Source organism: Calonectris borealis, chromosome 25 (assembly GCF_964195595.1).
Source record: "Calonectris borealis chromosome 25, bCalBor7.hap1.2, whole genome shotgun sequence".
In the NCBI taxonomy this organism is placed as follows: Eukaryota; Metazoa; Chordata; class Aves; order Procellariiformes; family Procellariidae; genus Calonectris; species Calonectris borealis.
In genome coordinates this window covers 4192925-4212570 of record NC_134336.1, presented here as the reverse complement: position 1 = coordinate 4212570, position 19646 = coordinate 4192925, and the positions used below count along the sequence as shown (strand labels likewise).

Here is a 19646-nt window from a genome sequence, read left to right as displayed (position 1 = left end):
GGGCAGCCCCGGTGTGAGGGACGGGCTGCCCCCCTCCCACCTCCCCGCTCCCCCGAACCCGGCCCAGCCGCTCCCCCCCCCCACCCCCCGTCCCGGTAGGCGTCAAGGACTGCAGGAGGCCGAGGGTGGTGGGATGGGTTTAACAAGCGCAGCTACAGCCGGGCCCAAGGGCCCCTCACACCGAACCGCGCGGGGCTGCTTCCCCCCGGAGCCTCGCTGACAAACATCGGCTCTGACCCGCCGTGGGTTTCAGACCAGAGCGTCACAAAGCACAGGAGGTGGGGAAAAACAGCACCTCCTCCCGCCGAGGTGTCACAAACCTAGCGAAAATAACGTAGTAAGTTTACAAACAGGAGACAAAAAGCTTGGCACGTGTTAGTAACAGCCTCAGGCAGCAGCTTCTGTCCACAGCCCGCCCGCGGCAGCGAACGGGCAGCGACAGGTCCATTAGGCAGGTTTGCAGTTCACGGGGGGGGCACAGATGAGTCCCCCCGACCCTGTCTGGGCTCCTTCTGCCACCGTTCAGACCAACCCCCTTCTCCCCGAGCTCAAACAGCCCAGGAGCGCTCAGAGGTGGCTCCGGGCAGCGCTGCAAGAGCCCAGCGGTTCATGAGAGAAAAAACCAAGGTACTTTCGGGAATCCCGAAGGCTTCGTGCGAGCCTGGGCTCGCCGCAGGTTCAGGCACGGGCCCTACTTGTGCGCGGGACTATGGCAGGCACCGTCTGTGCCAGGGAGCTCGGCATCTGCAGGATCGAACGAGCGACGCTGCCCCTTGCAACTCCTGACCTCAGCACAGCACAAGGGAGAAAGGATCTCCTGGCCCTGCAGAACCGCTGCTGTGCCTGTTTTTCCAAGCCTTTAAAGACAAAAGCAATCCCTGCGTGCTCAGCCACTGTCCTCTCCGGCCCCTTCTGCTGCAAAACCGGTGGGAAGGGAAACAAATGGAATGAACTCTCCACCCGAGCACAACTGCCTGACACCACTTCAAAGTGAGCCCCTGACCGAGGGGCTCAGGAAAGGTGCAACAAAAACACCTCACGTGAAGCTCTGTAAAAGCCGGGAGGGCAGATGTAACTACAGCTGTGCCTCCCAAGGAGCCGGGGGGAGGCAGGCACTCGGTCTCCTCTGCTGCTCTCTGCTCCGGCCAAAGTCCCCTGAAGGCACAAAACTGCCCATGCGACAGGAGCTCGGTCGTGAACGCTGCCTGGAGGCTTTGGCACTTTCCGCAGCTGAAAGCGCTGCTGGATCCAAGCCTGTCATTACTGCAGGCCCCTCAGAGTGTGAGAAAAGTGCAGAGCTAATGCATAGTTATAAAGCCGATACTGAGAAACATCCCAGAGGTAATTAATCTCACTACAGCAATTAGTGAAGCTACACTGGTTCAGCCCAGAGGTCCACCTAAGCTCCATCTCCAGCCACGGATACAGACAGGAGGGCTGGGGCAGGGTGGGGACAGGGTAATCACGACCCCCGGGTTCCTCCCAGGTCCTGGAGCCCAGGAATGAAAAATACCCCTTCCAAAAAAATGGCTTTTCCCCCCATTTGATTTGGTCCAACAAAATTGTGCTTCAGAGAGCAGAAAAAGCATCAACAGCCACAGCTGTTTGCAGCCATCCATTGAAGATGCTTTGTCTCCTCACCTATCTATCTACAGCAATATGCTTTAAAACCCGTTTTTTTAACCTTTCTTTCTCCAAATTACACTCACTCTGTAGCCAGGCATTGGTACAGAGTAGGAGCAACTGCTTAGGGTGGTTACAGATAAGGGGCAATGGCGTTCTGTCTGAAAAATTTCTCTGGAAAAATCTAAAAATTTGTTTAGTACTGCTGGCTTTTGAAACTGCTCAGTTCTCAACCAGTTAATGCTCTCAGGGCAACGCTGAACCTCCAGTTCCCAAAGGGAACTTCATCATGGTTCATCATTCAGTGTGACTTGGAAGCTCAAAGCAAACCAGGATAGAGCATTTCACCCACTCCGAGGAGACACTGGGAGAACAGAGCTCTCAAAGCAGGTGGGGTGAGCAGCCCTGGGCTGAATGGGGTGGGGGCACTGCTCAGCACCGTGTCCCGTGGCCTGGAGTGCACGTACTGCACTGGTGGAACTAACAGGGGCTGTGGCCCCTAATCCCCCCGCGATAATCCACGCCTGACGTCTCTGAGCTGCACCATTACTCCAACGCCCTCGTCTCCATTCCTAATTTCACTGTGTCAACCTCAGCACCTCCCTCAGATGCAAAGAACCTGAACAAGTGAGACCGCTCTCCCACCGCATCACACAGGGTGCTGGGAGGAGGCTGCTCCAGAGCTCAAGCCCCCAGTTCGAACCTCCTACTTTCATGTCTACACACTAACCGCTACAGTCCCGTTATGCCATTGCTGTCAATAAATGCCATCGTGAAGAGCTGGCACCCAAGCCACAGGGCAGCCTACAGCTCAGAGCTGCCGCTGGCGAGGAGGTGTGGAGGACACCGGCTACCAGGAAGGAGCTTCCCACCTGCGCTGGATTCTGCGCCTTCGCCCACAGGGCACAGGCGCTCACCACGAGTGTTCGGTCGTAATGGCAATGCTGTTCTCCACGATTCAACACACAGTCCAGTCCTTGAGATCAGGGTTTTCCGGGTGACGCTTAGTATAGCTGTTACACGAGTTTCACCACAGAGTCTGAACAGGAGCTGGAAAAATGTGAGGGTGGGTGGCAAACCAAGGCATATGCACCGATAATGTTTATAGATTCAAGTATTTTCACTCCTGTAAAAATTTGCCTGAACTCAAAAGGGCAGGTTATGTAAACTGGTTATCACTTGAAACTTAGCCTCAAACCAACATCCAGAGCAAAGCCCAGTCCTGGGACTGTCTGCATCTTAACATCAGCGTCTGCCATGAAGGTGAGGAAGAATTGCTGTAATCAAAATAGATCTCTGAAGTCTTTGGCCATCTCTGTGGGGCATTCAGGTGCCTTTGTTTTTAGGTCTGCAGGTATGGTTTTGCTCTTTGCAGTCCTTCCTTCAGGAACTGGAGGTAAGTTGCAGTAGAAGGGTCCTCAAAATTGGTTGAGAAACTAAAGATGCTACTTTCAACATCTTCAGGCTTCATAGAAGTAATGTCCAGGAAGTAATTGGCATTGATATGGTGAACCTGGGAAAGAAAACAGATGAGGAGAGACTTGAGAGGCCAGAACAATTCTCCAACCACTGCCTTTAGCCAGGACATAGGTGACAAGACTGTAACAACTCTTAAAGAATCTCTAATACTTTGCAAATGCTAACTCAGCATCCGGGATTCAGGTTTGCATTTTACAGTCAGAGAAAGATATGTGAAAGACAACGGTCTGTTTCTTCCCCCAAGAGTGCTGATCCCTCACTTAGGTTAAGAAGAAGAAGAAGGCGATCTGGGAAAAATCACGCAGGCATAAAACCTAGCTCTGAGCAAGGGCTGGGGAGATGGCAGCCCGACCATGCTGCCTGCTGGGGTGCGTGCTCTCAGCTCAGCCCAGCTGCAAAACCAGCTCCTGAGCTTCAAATGCCTCTGTGCTTTCTGCTCCCCCGTGGAGGTGGGAAAGGGGAACATGTGGCCACAGACCGCAGCAACCTCGACAGGCTGTTACTCACTGAGCTGAAGCCACCACCAGCCCACAGCCTCATCTGGAGGGAAGCCACCGAAGAGACAGCAAGGAGTCGCTGCCCGCGTTACTAGCTAATATCTGGCAAGTGTAGGGCACAATCAGATTAGCCCTGGCAGGGTCCTCCACTTCAGACAGCTGACACACAGCAAAGCGCCGTTCCTGTCGAGTGTCAGGAACTGCTGTCGTTCTTCAAATCCAGGACGGGGGGGCTGTTGGGGAGCACAGCAGAGCCGAAGCGTGTGGACTTGCTGATCTGCTGTGACAAATTTGCGGAATCGAGAGAAAGATAAACGTGCTAGAAGGTGCTGATAAGGAGAGATTTTCTCCAAAGCGTGAGCACAAGGGACAATGGGTGCAGGAAACAAGCTATGATGGCTTCCCAAAGGTCACTCACTCCAAGCAGGGACAATGAGGAGTCACAGGCAGACATTTGGTTCAAGTCTGACTGTTCCCCCGCCCAGAGCTGCTGTTGTTCTCTCTCTGAACAAAAAGACAGTTGTTTCAGATTTCTTGGTAGAGCTGCTGTCTGTCTGCCACAGCACCCCTGAGAGCACAGCACCGTGAGGGAATGCAGCCCCACAAAGGCTCGAGGGGCCAGAGAATGGCTGGGGGAGTGGACACTCGCTTCAGGGTCTGCAGATGACCCTGAAGAGAACATGTTCTAATGGGAAGAGCCAACCCCAGCTGCAGGGGTAACGAACATACCACCGTGCCGTTGGGGAGGCAGATGATCATCTCCACAGGGAAGTTGTATTTCTCCAGGTGCAGGTCAGCCAGCTTGCTGTAGAACTCATTCTCTCTGTTGGTCTGTAAGGAGACCGCAAAGAAACATGTTTGCACACACCAAAACTAGCAGAGCGGCGCAGGAGGAGTACACGAACACAGGAGGAAGGGAGGGACTGAAGAGCTGCTTTGCAGCATGGTGGTAACTGGTTCCATTCTTACGATCTGCTTTACTATTCCCTTTCAGTCAGTCTCCCTCTCACATTTCAGCTGTAGATTTTCTCCCCAAACAACAAAATCACCCCATCACTGGCAGTTCCCAGGCACACCAACAGCCTGACCCCAGCTTTTCCAGACTCTCCAGCTCCAGGCCCAGAGACAGGCTCATAGGTGCGGAAAGGTGCAATCAGGAGACTCAGGGTTCAGACAGTATTTCGTTGCTCCCTGGGTTACAGAGAAGTCAGTTTGTTGATGGCACAAACGGCCTTGGGCAGGGCTATCTCTCAGTGAAGCATCTGGTTTAGCTTTTAAAATTGGCACCGTGACAGAGCGAAGGGGGTCATTGTGCCATTTTCTTAGTCTGCCTCCATCTGGTGTTTGCTTGGCCCCTGCCATCGCTAGGACACGGAGGGCTTGGAACCGAAATCCCCCACTGGCACAGGTGTGAGCTCCCCCCTCCTGCCAAGCACTGTCTGCGTTCACCAGCACCAAATTCAAAGACGGCGGATGTGGCTGCGACACTCACCTGCAGCTCTTCCAGCTCCTTCACCAGTGACCAGCTGCTAATGAAGCTCTCGTTCAGCAGGGCGAGGATGGGCGAACTTTCCAGGACGGTCTCCCGGAGAGTTCGCCCCGAACCTGGCATAGGAAGAGAGGCAGACAGTGGTTTGCTGTGTTTCCTGAGCTGACTGTTGCCATGTTGGATGCCACCGGGATGCCACTACTCTGGTTGCTGGGGCAGCTGGCTTGGGCTCCCCCCGGCACAGCCCATTGTCTTTTTTCTCCTTTGCTAGCAGTTTTCCACAGCTTATTGTTTCCCGTGTGTGCTGCTGGCAGAGAAGACTCACCAGAGCAGACGCCAGCCACTTGCAAGGCCACAAAAGGACCAGGACAAGCTTGCCATGGAGGCTGACTGGTGTGGTGCATTTACAAAAGGATCAGGCCCGGCGGATCCACCCTGAGTGTCTCTTGCTGTTCACGCTGGGCAGAGCCCATACACGCTGGAGAATTTTTAAGGGCAGACAGGACTAAAGATATCTGCCCCTCTCCCACCCATCACTCCTGCTCAATGTGGCATGCAAGTTCTTAGGCGTGGGGGGGGAAACAGTTACACATCAGGACAACCCCAAGCCCACATCTGGCTCTGGCTTCTCCTGTGCAGGTGTCAGGGACAAAGCAGAGAGCAGTGTCCCTTTCACCCTGCAGATGCTGCCTCTACCCAAGCAGACTGAGAGGGGAAGAGAAAAGAGAAAAAACAGACCTATACCTCCACCTCGACAAAGGCACTTGAATTAGCGAGTTGGTCTAGGGCTTGTCTTAAATAGGTCTGATCCTGCCACTGGGGACCTAAGCTCTGATCAGTAATTCCCCGCTTCCAGCCCTTTTCTATTCAGCATCTTCAGTGCCAAAATGAGTAACACAACATTTACCGCTGGCTCGTGACCAGCTCCCCGACCCCCAGCTCTTCTCAGACTCTGAACGAGGCACATCATTCCTCCGGCCACGCTGGGAATGTCCTCACCTCAGCAGGACTGGTCGTCCAGGGCACCCCACAGCAGGATCGAGTGCACCAGCTTCTTTTCTGCTTTTGCTCTCTCAAAAGCTTGTGTGAAGGGAAGATAGGAGACCTGGAGGCAGAGAGACAGCTTGAGAAATAGACACAGAACAGCCCATCTCAAATACAAGGAGGGTCTGAAGGAACCAGACCTGCCACGTCCCACAGGTGACACACAGAGTTTTTCATCTGCAGATTAAAGCAAATGACAACTGTGGTGCTCTCCCCAGGGACAACTTCATCTCCCGGTGAGATTGTAGCGAGCCCCTCACAGCCTGTGGGCTGTCACTGGCACCTGCAGAGCCCCATCTTTACACACTGCAGAGAGCATCTGCACAACTGCGGGCAGGCTGTCTGCAAACACCCCTCAGCAGCCTGGGAAATCTGGCCTTGAGATATTTATTACAAAACCTCACTGAAACAGCCTAAAAACTGGCTGTGAGGGACCCTGCACAGAGACTGTTCCAGTCGCTCAAATGAAGGGAACTTTATTAACATCTTGGCAGCTCAAAGGGACATTTGTAAGCTCAGGCACAAGGAGACAGCCATTGAAATGTGTCTCTTCAGCCAAGGAAGCAGTGACAGGCAGTAGCCATCTGCTCCACGGGCTACTGGCATGTTATATAGTTTGGGTCACCCAGTGCTATAAATTTGTGTCTTACCGGGGAATGCAGAGGCACAGGCAGATTGTGTGTTTTCTGCTGATAAGGAAAGCTTGGTCCAAAGGTAGCTGAACGTTGCAAAAGTAATGCCAAAGGAAAACCATTTGTAAGCAGCACAATTACCTGCCTCACTCAGAAATTGCGTCGGCAGCTACTGATACGAGGAAGGAAGGCTGAGCCTACATTTGCAACACAAGCCTGGGACACATGACATCTAGGCTTTGCTCCTGCCTGTGCCGCTGTGCGACCCCAAATGGCCTTTCAGAGATGTTGTACTCCCTCATCTGGAAACTGGAAGTCCATCAAGCCACACACGCAGTGCCTGGGAGACACACGCTGAGCTGGGAGACCCTGACACTGCTCTGAATGCTGATCAGGCTGTGGCTTCTGGTTTCTGCTGGTCCTCAAGGTGACTGGACATCTCAGTGAAGATGACCCGCCCCAAATAAAGGTGCCAAGGAAGAGTCCGGCCCCTTCCTCACCTTCTTAAATGGATACATGGCCACTTCCAGCTTCTGGGCTGCCTCTTCCCAGGGGATTTCCTGCTGCCAGGTTATCTCTTCGAACACAAACTGAATGGGCTCCCCTGAGGGATCCCTGCTGTCAATCACATTTCCGTTCTCGTCATGGATCACAGAGGGGATTGAAGGCCCTGTCGATTCCAGCTCCATCTGCAGGAGAACAGGCTGAGTTGGACATTGCAGACATCCCACTCCTGGTTTTTCTGTACTCCAGGACAGGCTAAAGATGCAGAATAAGAGCGTGCAGCTTCTAATGAAGATACAGCTTGATCTATTGTCTCCTGGAGCTGCACTTGACCACTCGCAGATGTGTTTTATTGGGGAATAGCAGGAAAGCAACTTCATTTCCTTCAGTTATTGTCTGACTGTGCTCGCTAGGTTGGAAATGCATGAGACCTGTTCACTCCATATTCCCGTCTTCCCAGTAGAGATTTTTGACTGTGGGACACCGGATCCTTAAAACCATTGGGACCCGCAGGGCTGGTTTGAAGCTCTTGCTCATATCACCAGCACGGCCCTTACTCAGCCCGTGGCTAGCCACAAGAGGGTGCAACAGGGAAAGCTGTTCAGTGTTCTGGTACATCTGAAATTATTTTGTGAGTCTCTTTTCCTGACTTTTGGCAATTAAAAAGAAACATGGATCTGGTTTAGGAGAAAATAGGACTGTTAAATTCAGGCATTCAAAATCCTGACTTATGTTTCCTGTCCCAAGAGCTGGGATTACCACAAAATAGAGGAATAACCTCATGCAGTTTCTAAATTCAGACACACTGTTGTTCATACACCCCTCTGGGCTCAGGGCCTGGGTTCAGCTCCTAATCTTGCCCCCCCACCTGTCAGAGAACTTTTTAAAAATGGAAAAAGTCACATGACTCCAGGAGCTTAGGATTCAACCCATACAGAGGGAAAAAATAAAATATCACAAGAACTGGCAATAGGGAGCCACACAGCTGCAGAGGACACATACAGATCAACAGAGACTATATTGTTGTATTGAAATGTTCAAGAGAAAGCTCTAAAGAACAGGGATAACTGAGCTTATACAGCTTAGGGGCATGGCAGCATAAATCCCTGCTGAGATGCTGCACTCACATGGAGGACTGAGAGTGACTACAGACCTGAGGCAGGTAACCGATATCCACTTCCATGTTGCTGCTTTCACTCGCCCCATACAGCCACTCCATATCAACGTTCAGAGACCTGCAAGGGGAACCCGATACATTCAGAGTCATCCAAGGATAAAGCTGTGTATGGGAAACCCCAAACAAATGAGAACATCCAACGCTCCTCTTGCAGGGTCAGCACTGAAGCCCGGAGCCTCTGGCTCCTTGGAGATCATGTTCCCTGCGCAAGACCAGCAACACTAGATCCCTGCTGGATCAGGGCCCAGGCACCCACCCTACACTCTAGGCAAAAGCGCTCACACCTTTGAGTACTGTCAAAGTAAGGAAGAGAGAGGTGTCTTTGCTCCCCTTCCTTGCCAGGACTTAACTTGCGCATTCTGATCCTGCTGAACTTTTAAAAGTGTTTTTTGGAAGCAAAAGGCTTTTGTAAAGAGTTGCTGGCAGAGCTGTAAGTGTCTGCTTGCTGTAACAAATGTGCTGACAGAGCCATAGGGATTGAATCACCACGGTAATGTTATAATAGAATTTTCACTCCAGCCGTCATGGGCAAAGAGATTTGAAGCTTCTTTCCCCTGAAACGCTTCCAGCTGCTTGCCAGAGAACAGGAATGAGCTAGTGTGAAGCTATGCACACAAAACCTTAACCTGTGAAACACCAAGCAAAAAATACATTGAAGCAAGAGCATCAGGCTTTGCTGAACTTCAGTGCTTTGAGCCAGGCACTGGCATTGCCAGGGGTTGCCTCTCCACACCCTGCCTGTCTCGCCCCATCCTCCAAGTACCAAGGGACAGTTACTGGTGAGTGAATCAAACCCTGAAATGGGTCAGGGATCCTCAGCGACCAGTAGAGATGCATTTGCCAGTTTTACAGGCAACTGCACTCACATTTTCCAGGGGCTTGGCTGAAAAGCATGAGCTCATCCATCACAGACACCCGAGGAGCCTTCTGCAGCTTGCAACGGGTATCTGACATCTGCAAGGGTCCCTGCCACAGCCAGGACTGCTGCGACAGGTCAAGGGGAGCAGTGCTTGCAGCAGTGCTACTAACGAAAAAGCTGATGCCTGTCTCTAGGGCAATATCAGGACAACTTAAATTCCCCATCCCCGTGTGTCTTCCCATGTGCCTGCAGGTACCTCCCTCTAAAGTGGTTTGGCACAGGACAGCTCAGGCTTGGACGCCCAGTTGAAGCCCGTGCCAGCTGCGGCCAGGTTGTGCAAGGACATCCATCCCCAACCCCATGCTCCATGTCCCCAGCAACCTCTGCCCTGCTTTTCCCCTGTCCCTCCTCTGCCCTTGTCCTTCCCTGCCTCTTCCAAGCCAGATGCCACCCAGACCTGTTGATAAACAGAGCTATTCCTGAAAAATTGCATCAGAAACAGTTTACGGAGCAACTATGTCTAGAGAATTGAGGACATGATGACCGTGATGACCGCTGGCAGAGAAGGATGTGTGGGGAAAACAGATAAGCAAACAGCAGAACTAGCCTGCTCAAACCTCAGACTGCAGATCTGCCTTCCCCGCGTGAGCCAGGATGCCCACATACCCCAAGGGACAGCGCTGTCACCGCACCCATCTCTTTATAAAAAAAGAGCCCACCAGCCTGCCCCCACGCACAGCCCCTACTCCTGCACAGGACAGGATCCCGGAGCCCCTGGGTTCCACTGCGCCTCATTTATAACAATCCTCAAGTCTGTTCAGCACCCAGGACGAGAGAAAAACAGTTGTACCTGTTGTTAGGGACAAACAGCTTAAACTCTCGGACATGGGAAGAATCCTTGGAGAGGATGATGTGACCTGTGAACTGGCCTGGGGAAAACCAGAAGGGGAAGTCTGGTGGCTCGTTCAGCTGGAACTCAGCGTGGATCCTGAAATGAGAAGGGAGCTATCAGCTGCAGTGCCGGGAGGAAAGAATGGATCAAGCACTGCAGCTGACAGCAGGGAGAAGCGATCTCCAGGCACCAGAAATTATGAAGCTAAATTGGAGCAGAGGTTCAGTTCAAAAAGCTTGTCATGTCACACAATGAAGAGGGTAAAACACTGGAGCAGATCCCCTGGATCAGGATCATCTCCAGTATCAACACCTTTTGGAACTGGGCAGTAAAGTGTCCATCCAGGAAGGATGAACTACATTATCATTCCTTGAAACTCAGGAACAGACTAAAACCCCTTCAGCCTCCCTTCCAGCTTGATCAGGCAAATAAAAGCTGTGTGTAACACTCCCAGTAAAACAAGAGAACGATTCCCTAGACTTTCACCCTTGGAAAGGCACTCCGCTCCCTGATTAAACAAAATCTAACCAATTCCTTGCTAATCAGACTCTGCCTTTTCAGCCAGGGATAGTTCCAAACCAAGGGTGATGGAGGAAGGCTGTTGTCCTGGATCTGGGCAACAGCCGCTGCCTCACCAGGGCCTCAGTGACACTGGGAGCACGGGTGCCCTCTTCGGGCATCTGCGAAGCATCACACATGGGCAAGAGCTGGCTGTGAACTTCCTCAAACTGCTTCGCCTCCCTCCCAGCCAGGAAACATCTGGTCTTGCTTGGGAACACGACTGCACATGCAATGACACACGCACTGTCTGCCATGGGCTTACAGCAGCCTTCTCCATTCCTCTGAGATATGGAAAAAATTCAGAAGTGCCCCCAAACCCTCCTCTAACACCCCAGACCCGTGGCCTTACCTGAATGCTATGGTGTAATAGAAGGTGCTGATGGCTTGGATGCAGGCCACAGCTCCTTGGGGAGCAAAGCGGGTTTTTACGAAGGGGCGTGGGTGGAACATGCTCAAAAGCCTGTGGATTATGACCTAGAGAAAGAATTGTAAGAGAGCAAAAATGAGAACGGTTCCTCTACTGCAGGTCAGCTGCAGCTCCAAAGTAACTCTCCACCAGATCAGGAGGACAAGAGAACTGCTATGACTTAAGAATTAGCTCAGAGACCTACCTAATCACAAAACAAGGAGATAAAGCAAGAGATTGCTTTTAAAAATAAATCCATCTTCCACGCTTTTTCTGCTATTCCCATTGTTTGCAAGTTTCCATCATCCCAGTCGGTTGAATGTCTCAGTACGGTAAACTGATCTACGAGGCTGCCTCCATCAATACTACTTAAGACTTTGAAAGAGTGGGTATGCAATCAATAAACACACCAGGCTGTGAAGGTATAACAACGATGTGATCACTAACACCTACCCGGGCACCCCGGGGGAGAGCGATACACACGCCTGGCTTTACAAACCATGTATACACATCGTTTCACTTGTCAATGAAACACACACCTCTGGGGTGGCACTTGGCAACTGTTCCACGCAGGACGACCACTTCATACAAGTGCTTTCTGAATAACCCTCTCCCCTCCCTGTCTGGGAAAGACTAGCCTAAAAACCCAACCACTTAAACGGAGCAAGATGAAGTTACTCAAGTCAGCCTCATTTGGCCATGCCACACACCCAGAGCTTTTGCCTGCTCTGTTTTACCTCCAATTTAGAAGACTCTGCTCCTGACTGTACGCTGCATTTTTGCACCCTTAGAAAGTCCAGGGAGACACAGTGCAACAGCCTTGTCCGCTCCAGGGACTCCTGCGATTCATCTGGGCTATAAGGCAGAAAATTTATACAAACTACCTCTCAGGTATATAGATACTAAGCTTCATATCTCACCTCTTTGCCCTTGGGAGGTGGAGGGTAAAATCTGTTGTTGGAAAGATACCCAGTGAAGATGTTCAATTCACTAGGAATTATCCACCACGGATCCCCAAGATCCAGTTTATTCTTTGGAGGAAGAAAGGCTTTAAACTGTCTGGCAAGCATCACGCTCACAGGGGCTGCTGGGGCAGTCCAATTCCTCAGCCCAGACAGAGCGACATGAGAAATCTGTGAACGAAAGATACCATCAGAGCCTAGACTGAACTCTTCAAACGTGGAGTAATGCTGACGGATGTAAGTAGGCTTTGGAGAAGGGGGAAAAAAATATATTACGTTTTAAATTCTTCCTACCACCCCAAACACCACCAAATAGTTCTGTCAACTTTCAATTATGTGAGTAATAGGAAATGGGAGAGAGGGGAACATACCACATAACACCACTGCTTTTGGACTTAGCTCCAGCAGAGCCATCTCTAACGTCTGCTTCAAGCTTCCCAGGGCGTATTAATTGGGGCACAGTGCTGCTGAGTGCACTGAAAACAATGGAACGCTGCAGAAAGCAGTAGGCTTGCTCGTCAAAGCAAATCCCATGGGCTCACGCAAGACCATCTCCCCCTCCCAACATGCTAGCACTTACTCCAGCTGATGTTACCAGCCCATATGACGTGTTTATACCAGAATTTCTGGCCGTACACATCCTGCATGATACCCACTCCCAAAAAACCATCTTTGCTCTTCGTCATCGTTTCCATGACCAAAGGCTGGAATTTAGCCACAACAGACAACGTCTCCCCGCTTGGATCAGGCGTCTCCTCCTCTTCAAATTCTGAGATGGGAGCAACCCCTAGACAAAGGGAGAGCAATTTAAGCAGCTGTTTTCCCTCCTTCCCCTTTTAAGCAATTGTGAATTACACATTTATCCTGGCAAATCCAGCTTCCCAGCTGTCCCTATGCTGTATGCAGCGGCAGAACTCAGACCCACCCCAGAGACCAGCTTCGGCTGCATGAATTAAAGGGGAGCCCTCCTTTTAGCGGACGACTTTCTAAACCCCATGGCTCAGTTAAGCAGTCTCATTTCATCGAGGAGGGATCAGAACACATGCTTTAGCCAATTCATTACAGCACAAGCAAACAACTGTCTGTATTTCAACTGTACTGTAAGCTCTCCCGTACATTATCATCACCACACTTCTTCCTGCTTGGCACCACCAGGAGACATTTGCCACACGCTGATACAGTCTCCAAACATGATCTCTCACAATTGCTATCTGAGAGAGACTGCTACAGCCAGAGGAGCGTATGAATGAAACGCTGCGACTCACTAATAGTTTTGGCCTAGCCTGGGCTGAGCTGTATTTGTTGCATTCACCCATCCCAAATCCCCTTTAAGCTCTAGACAAAGTAACTTATGTACTTTGCTAGTCCAGCAATGCGATCTTCAGTTTTGTAAAAACTCTACTTTGTGAAAGTGATGTCTAGTGCTTAAGCCTTTTCAAAAACATGTAAAGCTTAGCAGCCTCTCTTCATGTAAATAAGACCCAAAAGAGCACCCAGAAAAAAAAAAGACATGAATACAAACTGTTGAGTGCATTATTGTTGGCTTTTGCTCGGTCTGGGCAGAGAGAGCTCTGCAAGGTAGACAGATACCTACCCGTCAGCTTCTCGGCTATCGGCTTGAACTCTTCCGGACTGAGGTACAGATCGTTGTTTGTGTCCAGAGAAGAAAAGAGAAACAGCCCCTCACTTCCCAAAGACTTCAGTGCCAGTTCCTAGTTCGGGAAGAAGGGGCAAATGAGATTTCATTCCAACCTCTTGCAGAAATTCACTCCGGCCCCCCTCAGCTTCAGAGTTAATTTGCATTCTTTCCAGCACACAAACATAGCCATCAAATTGAAAGATTAACGCCCCTTGGCAGGATTTTGTGCTATTTACAATAGGGATCGGTGTCCAGGAACTGTTGGCATGAGCATATTAAAACTACATCTGGCTGAGTAATTCAAACTGAATCATTTGCTTGGAGTTGGCCTCAAAGTCTTTTGTCAGAAAAATTTCCAAATTTTTCCAGATAGTTAGTCCTAAACCTGCAGATATTCAGAGCACCTGGAGATCGTGATTTCTGTAACTAACTGATGAAAGAAAATTAACTCTATCCCAGCTGAAACCAGGACAGAAATAAAAGCAGTCAAATACAAGACTATCCACATTACAAAAACACAAAGGAAATGAACTGAGCCCTTGCAACTCTGCAAAAAGCAACTTAACTTAAACCCGTGCTGAGATCCATGCCAGCACTACCGTGCACAACTGTCCTGCTCTAGTCAGGTTCCCCTCCAGGTCTCCAGCCTCGGGACTGGATGGAGCATTTCGGCCCCTTGCTCCGCAGGGAGCACTGCCTACCCATTCAGCCATACATTGGGGACCCACAAATCCCATGCTCTTCTCCAGAAATTTCTGCAAAATCCCAACCACCCTGTGCCTCAGTTCCTTCCTCTGCAAAGTCCACACGGAGAGCATCCAGAGGAAAACACCACTGAAACGCAATGTCTCCCTTGGAGCAGCCCCAGAAAGGCTCTAGATTCTTCCAGTCATTTCCACTCCGCAGCACTCAGCACTGAAGGGAAAGAGACAACTTGTAGGCAGAACAAGAGAGCTCCACGTTGGTGTGAGAGGAAGAGAGAGACACGGCGAGTCAGACAAGCCACATCACTGCCAGCCAGCCTGCAGCACATCCCCTGTGACCCATCATTTGGGGTAGCTTCCCTTGCCACCCCCGTAAAAGCCTAAAGCTGCAAGGATAAATACTCTGTATTCTGCTGTTTAACTGTGTTTATCCTCTATTGCCTGCAGCACCATTACCATCCCCAGAGCTCCTGAACTAGTTTATTTTCCATCTGTTGCCTGCCAGCCTGAAGCAGCACTAATGCAGCCTGGAAGGCTTTGCTCCTGTCAACTGCAGCAACAAAAGCACTTAAGAGCCTTCCAGGGCAGTTTCAGGACTGAGACAGACAGAAATAAAGATCCTGGAATACAAACCAGAGATCTGGATGCAGACATGGCTGAGGAAAGACAAGGAGGGGAGCGCGCAGGAACTACACAGCTGAAAAAAGGAATGAAGGAACAAGATGGTTATTTATCTACGCACAGCAACAATCCACTCCAGACTGTCCACGTTCCTGAGGCCAAAACTGTGCCTTTGTTCCCCAAATGAATGAGGATGCACATCCTTGGCCCTGTAGATAACAGATAACAACATTTTCCTGAGCAACTGCCCCGTTCGCTGACAGCCAAGGTGCCAGGGTCATGTCATGAAGTCGTGGGCCAGGCTTCAGCACCCCTCTCGGCTCTAGATCTTGCTTGTGCACCGCACGTAATGCATTGACCTCGGAAGGGCCCGTGTGATCGCTCACTGTCTGGGAGCCGGCCCACGGCACAGGGAAGCGTGCAGGGAGCGCGTGATGGCTTCCTCCTCTGCAGAGGAGGCTGTCCTGGATGCGTACTGAGCTTGAAGAGACGGTCCATTTCCTAGTCCTCTCCACAGCACATCAGCGATTCCCTGCTGATGAATCTTTTAGAGTCTCTCTTCTTTTTGCACTTCACAGACATGGACCTCAAGGGATAGGAGGCAAATGAGCGACAAAGTTTTTAGTTGGTTAGACCGCCTGCTGCTGTAGTATTAGGAAAAAGTCATGATCATTTACTTAACAAGGCTGAAGGCAAGAGAATCAGCTATACCCCACACATACAGAAGAACATCTCTGACTGCGTCTAAGACAGCAGAACGTGAAGGGGGGAATACTGGTGTCTGGTGTTGGATGTTAGCATCCAAAAATTAATCCAAATGTGAGCACGCTCCCATTCCCTCAGCCTGCACTTTCACAGAGGTTAAGCAATGAAAAACCATCAGCTGCAGAACCATCAGATAATTATTCCTACAACCGCAACTGGCCGGAGATATGGTAGCTTTGCGGTCAGGCTATTTATGTGTGTGCACACAACTCACACGCGTGCCAGCAGCCGGCTAAACGCAGCCTGCCTGCTAACAGGATTGGTACCGGGCTCCTGCCTGCTCCAGACGACGCTGCCCTCCCCAGAGCTACTTAAAACAGCCACTTCTCCAGCAAAGGCGCGCTCCAGGCAGTACCGGCAGAGCGCATCAGTTCTGCACAACCCCGCAGGACAGATCGCTCCCTTCGGAAATGTTCATTTCTACACTTACAAAGCACGGCAGCTCAGCGGCAGCATCGCACGAGGCCCCCTGCACAGCCTCACCCGCACCGGGACCGCAGGGACCCGCCCGGCCAGAGATAAGACCCCAACCACAGAGGAACAAAGACTTCAGCAGAGTCCTGCTGCACTCAGTCAAAAGGGTGACAAAAATTATGTTTAAAAGGGGAGAGAGATGTCAGGGCTTGGCCTTTTGCTTTCTGATAACATTCACGTTAAAGAAAGCTCTCCAGAGCTTGTGGTTTTTTCCTTTTTTTCTTTCTAATCTGGGATTATAAGAAATAAAAAGTTTCCCTGTTTGTGCCAGAGGAGTAAGATTGAGCTTTTTCATTCTTTTTGTAGAGGAGGAGAGTTGTTGTTTTCACAAAGAGTCTTCTTCTCCCACCTGCTAGTGGGTTGTTTAGCTAAATAAACATTTCCATAGAATGAGACAAGACATATGTTTTCAGCAAGATGAAGGAAAAATAAAAACCTTGGGCTGTTCACATTTTGTTCTCCCCTCCAGCAGTGCCCAGTCGCAGCCTCTGCCTGTCCTCGAAGAAAAACTAAAACCTCCAGAAGACCCGGCTTTTTGTCAGGCAGCGCTGAGGTCCTCTCAGCCAGCTTCCGAAGGACTGTCCTGACCCTTCTGTCCCTGTCGGAAGAATTCTCCTAATTAACTGGTTTGAGCCATTTCCCCCTTTTTGCAATGCAAGAAGAGACGAAGGAAAGAGGCATCCCTTAAAAACACTTGTCTTTTTACTACAGAAATATCAAGAACAAGAAGTTTGCTCTTTTCCGCAAACCTTTTTAGGTGTTCACGGATGCACACTGAAGCGAAGCGCCAGGGGAGTACGATCTTTAACAAAGGTATGCTTCCTCCAAAGCACGCAGCAGTCGTTCGAACTATACGGATTACAATCAAAAACAATGTCAATCAGCCTAATTAAAAAAAAAAAACAACACAAAAAAACCCTAAAAAAAAACCCTTCCCATTTTTCAGCTCACGTCCTCCATTCTCTTGCTGCTTCTACAGTCAGAGTCGCTCAGGGCACACAAGATCTGCATTTCTAGTCTGAAAAACCCCACAGCATTCTGCTTTGGGCCTTTTTTCCAGGGAATAAAGCAGGAAGGGAAGAGACCTTCAGAGGGCACGGGGAGAGGAGCTGCGAAGCGCTACGCTGAGAGCAAGGCTGGGGCCTGGCGCTCCCGCCCTCCCTCCATCTTCTGGCGGGAGCAGCTGGCCTCAAGGGCACGGTCACTGCTGGCGGTCACCACAGCTCTGTGGTTGTTTCAGCCTGGTGGTGGCCACCACAATCCCTGTGGCCACTTCAAGCCCGGTGGCCACCACAGCTCTACATTAGCATGACCGCTGATGCCTGGTTGTCCCCACAGCCTTGGCAGTGGCTGCCACAGCTTCGTGGTCCCCATAGCCTGGCGGTGGCCAGCTCAAGTTCCACAGCTGCTGATACCTGGTTGTCCCCACAGCCTAGCTGGTGACAACATGGCTTCACAGTCACCACAGTGGCTACCTCGACCCTGGCAGCCACCTCAAGACCACAGCCACCAATGCCCCATGGCGACCACAACCCAGTGGCAGCCACCACAGCTCTGTGCTCCTGGTGACAAGCCACCTCAACCCTGGTGGCCACCTCAACCAAATAGCCACCCGATGTCTAGTGGTCACCTCAAGCCCAGTGGACGCTGCTGCCTGGCAGTCACCTCAACCTGGCAGCGGCCACCTCAACCCTAGTGGCCACCTATGTGTGGTGGTCCCCTCAGCCCAGCAGTGGCCACCTCAACCCCAGTGGCCACTGATGCCTGGCGGTCACCTCAGCCCTGGTGGCCATCTCTGCCCTGGTGCCCACCAGCGCCTGGTGGTCACCTCAGCCCAGCAGTGACCACCTCGCCCCCAGTGGCTACCTCAACCCCAGTGGCCACCAATGCCTGGCAGTCACCTCAGCCTGGCCACAGACATCTCAACCCCAGTAGCCACCTATGTGTGGTGGTCCCCTCAGCCGAGCAGTGGCAACCTCAAACGTTGGCATTCCTGGTGGTCCTCTCAAGCCCGGTGGCCACCTTAAGCCCTGTGGCCACCACTGCCTGGTGGTCACCACTACCTGGTGGTCACCTCAGCCCAGCAGCGGCCACCTCAACCCCAGTGACCACAGATACCTGGCAGTCACTTCAACCCTGGTGGCCACCACTGCCTGGTGGTCACCTCACTCCCAGTGGCCACCCCAGCCCCAGTGGCCACTGATGCCTGCTAGCTACCTCAACCCTGGTGGCCACCGATGCCAGGAAGTCACCTCAACCCCTGTGGCCACCGTTGCCCGGCCCGGCAACAGCCACCTCAGCCCCGGTGACCACCTCAACACCCGCGGTCCCCTCAGCCCCGCGGCCGCCACCGCCCCGACCCCCACGGCGGCGCGATCGGGTCCGCCCGCCATTTCATCGCTCCCTCCCCTCCGTGAGGGGCAGCGCGGCCTCCGGACCGTCTCCCCCCCGCTCCTCCTTCCCCCGCTACCTCTCGCCCTTCCCGTTACCTGCTGCCGGGCTGCCTCGGCGTCCCGGTAGTACTTGACGGCGACCAGCGCCGCCAAAGCGGCGAGGGCCAGAGCCAGGCGCGGAGGGGCCGCGCCGGGACCCGCCATACCCGCGTCGCTCAGCGCCGCCGCCGCGCCGCCATGGCCGCGCCGGCCGGGGGAGGCGTCAGGCGGGCAGCGCCCGGCGAGGAGGGGCCGGGGCCGGGCGGGGGCCTGCGTCCTCCCTGCGGGGCCCGGAGGGGGGAGAGGGGCCGGACAGGGGGCCCGTCCGGCCCCTCTCTCCCCCGCCCCCGGCCCCGTGGCGATCTTCATCCAGTCCGGAGGAAAAAACTACTTTTTGGCCTTAAATTTATCCGCTACGGGGACTCTTGGAGGAGATTAATCACCCTCCTCTTAAGCAATCTCATTGCTTTCCGTGGTTTTTGCTTTTAATTATCGATGGGAGAGTGGCGTGTCCTCCCCCCTCGAATTTCCAAAATGGTCTTTGGTTCTCAATTCACCATTTCGCAAAAAAAAAGCCGTATCGTGCTCTTCTACTTGGTTTCAGCTCACTAAAATGGACATTTTTTTTTAAAAAAAAAGGCATTAGTGGTTTCACTTGCAGTGATTTCACTGGGGTTTAAGCCCCAGGATTGCAGGGATGGGAAGGACTTTGCAGCCATCACTGAGCCTCAGCCTCCTGCCACCACATCATGATCCCCAAATTCTGAGTCATTTATAGCATCACCCCACGTTTTGAGTCATTTCTACCATCACGGACCTTTACGACACCCCAAACTTTTCCACCCTCCCTGTGTTCTTTGTGCCCTTCAGGTTCTTCTGCATGGTT

At 51.9% G+C, this 19646-nt stretch overlaps 1 protein-coding gene across 2 annotated transcripts; it reads right to left on the bottom strand.

Moving 5' to 3' along the window:
* Positions 1 to 124: 124 nt before the first annotated feature.
* SELENON (selenoprotein N) lies at positions 125 to 18973 on the bottom strand. Of its 2 annotated transcripts, none has more exons than XM_075173459.1 (12): positions 18818 to 18973; positions 13720 to 13837; positions 12782 to 12912; positions 12084 to 12296; positions 11107 to 11231; positions 10155 to 10292; positions 8422 to 8503; positions 7265 to 7453; positions 6088 to 6193; positions 5092 to 5204; positions 4329 to 4430; positions 125 to 3136 (listed from the first exon to the last, which is right to left on the bottom strand). In XM_075173459.1, the coding sequence occupies exons 1-12, from the start codon at positions 18923 to 18925 to the stop codon at positions 2966 to 2968; spliced, it is 1596 nt and encodes a 531-aa protein (XP_075029560.1). In that variant the 5' UTR covers positions 18926 to 18973; the 3' UTR covers positions 125 to 2965. The 2 variants fall into 2 exon arrangements, with proteins under 2 accessions (XP_075029560.1, XP_075029558.1); XM_075173457.1 differs by lacking the exon at positions 18818 to 18973 and adding an exon at positions 15211 to 15577.
* Positions 18974 to 19646: the final 673 nt, after the last annotated feature.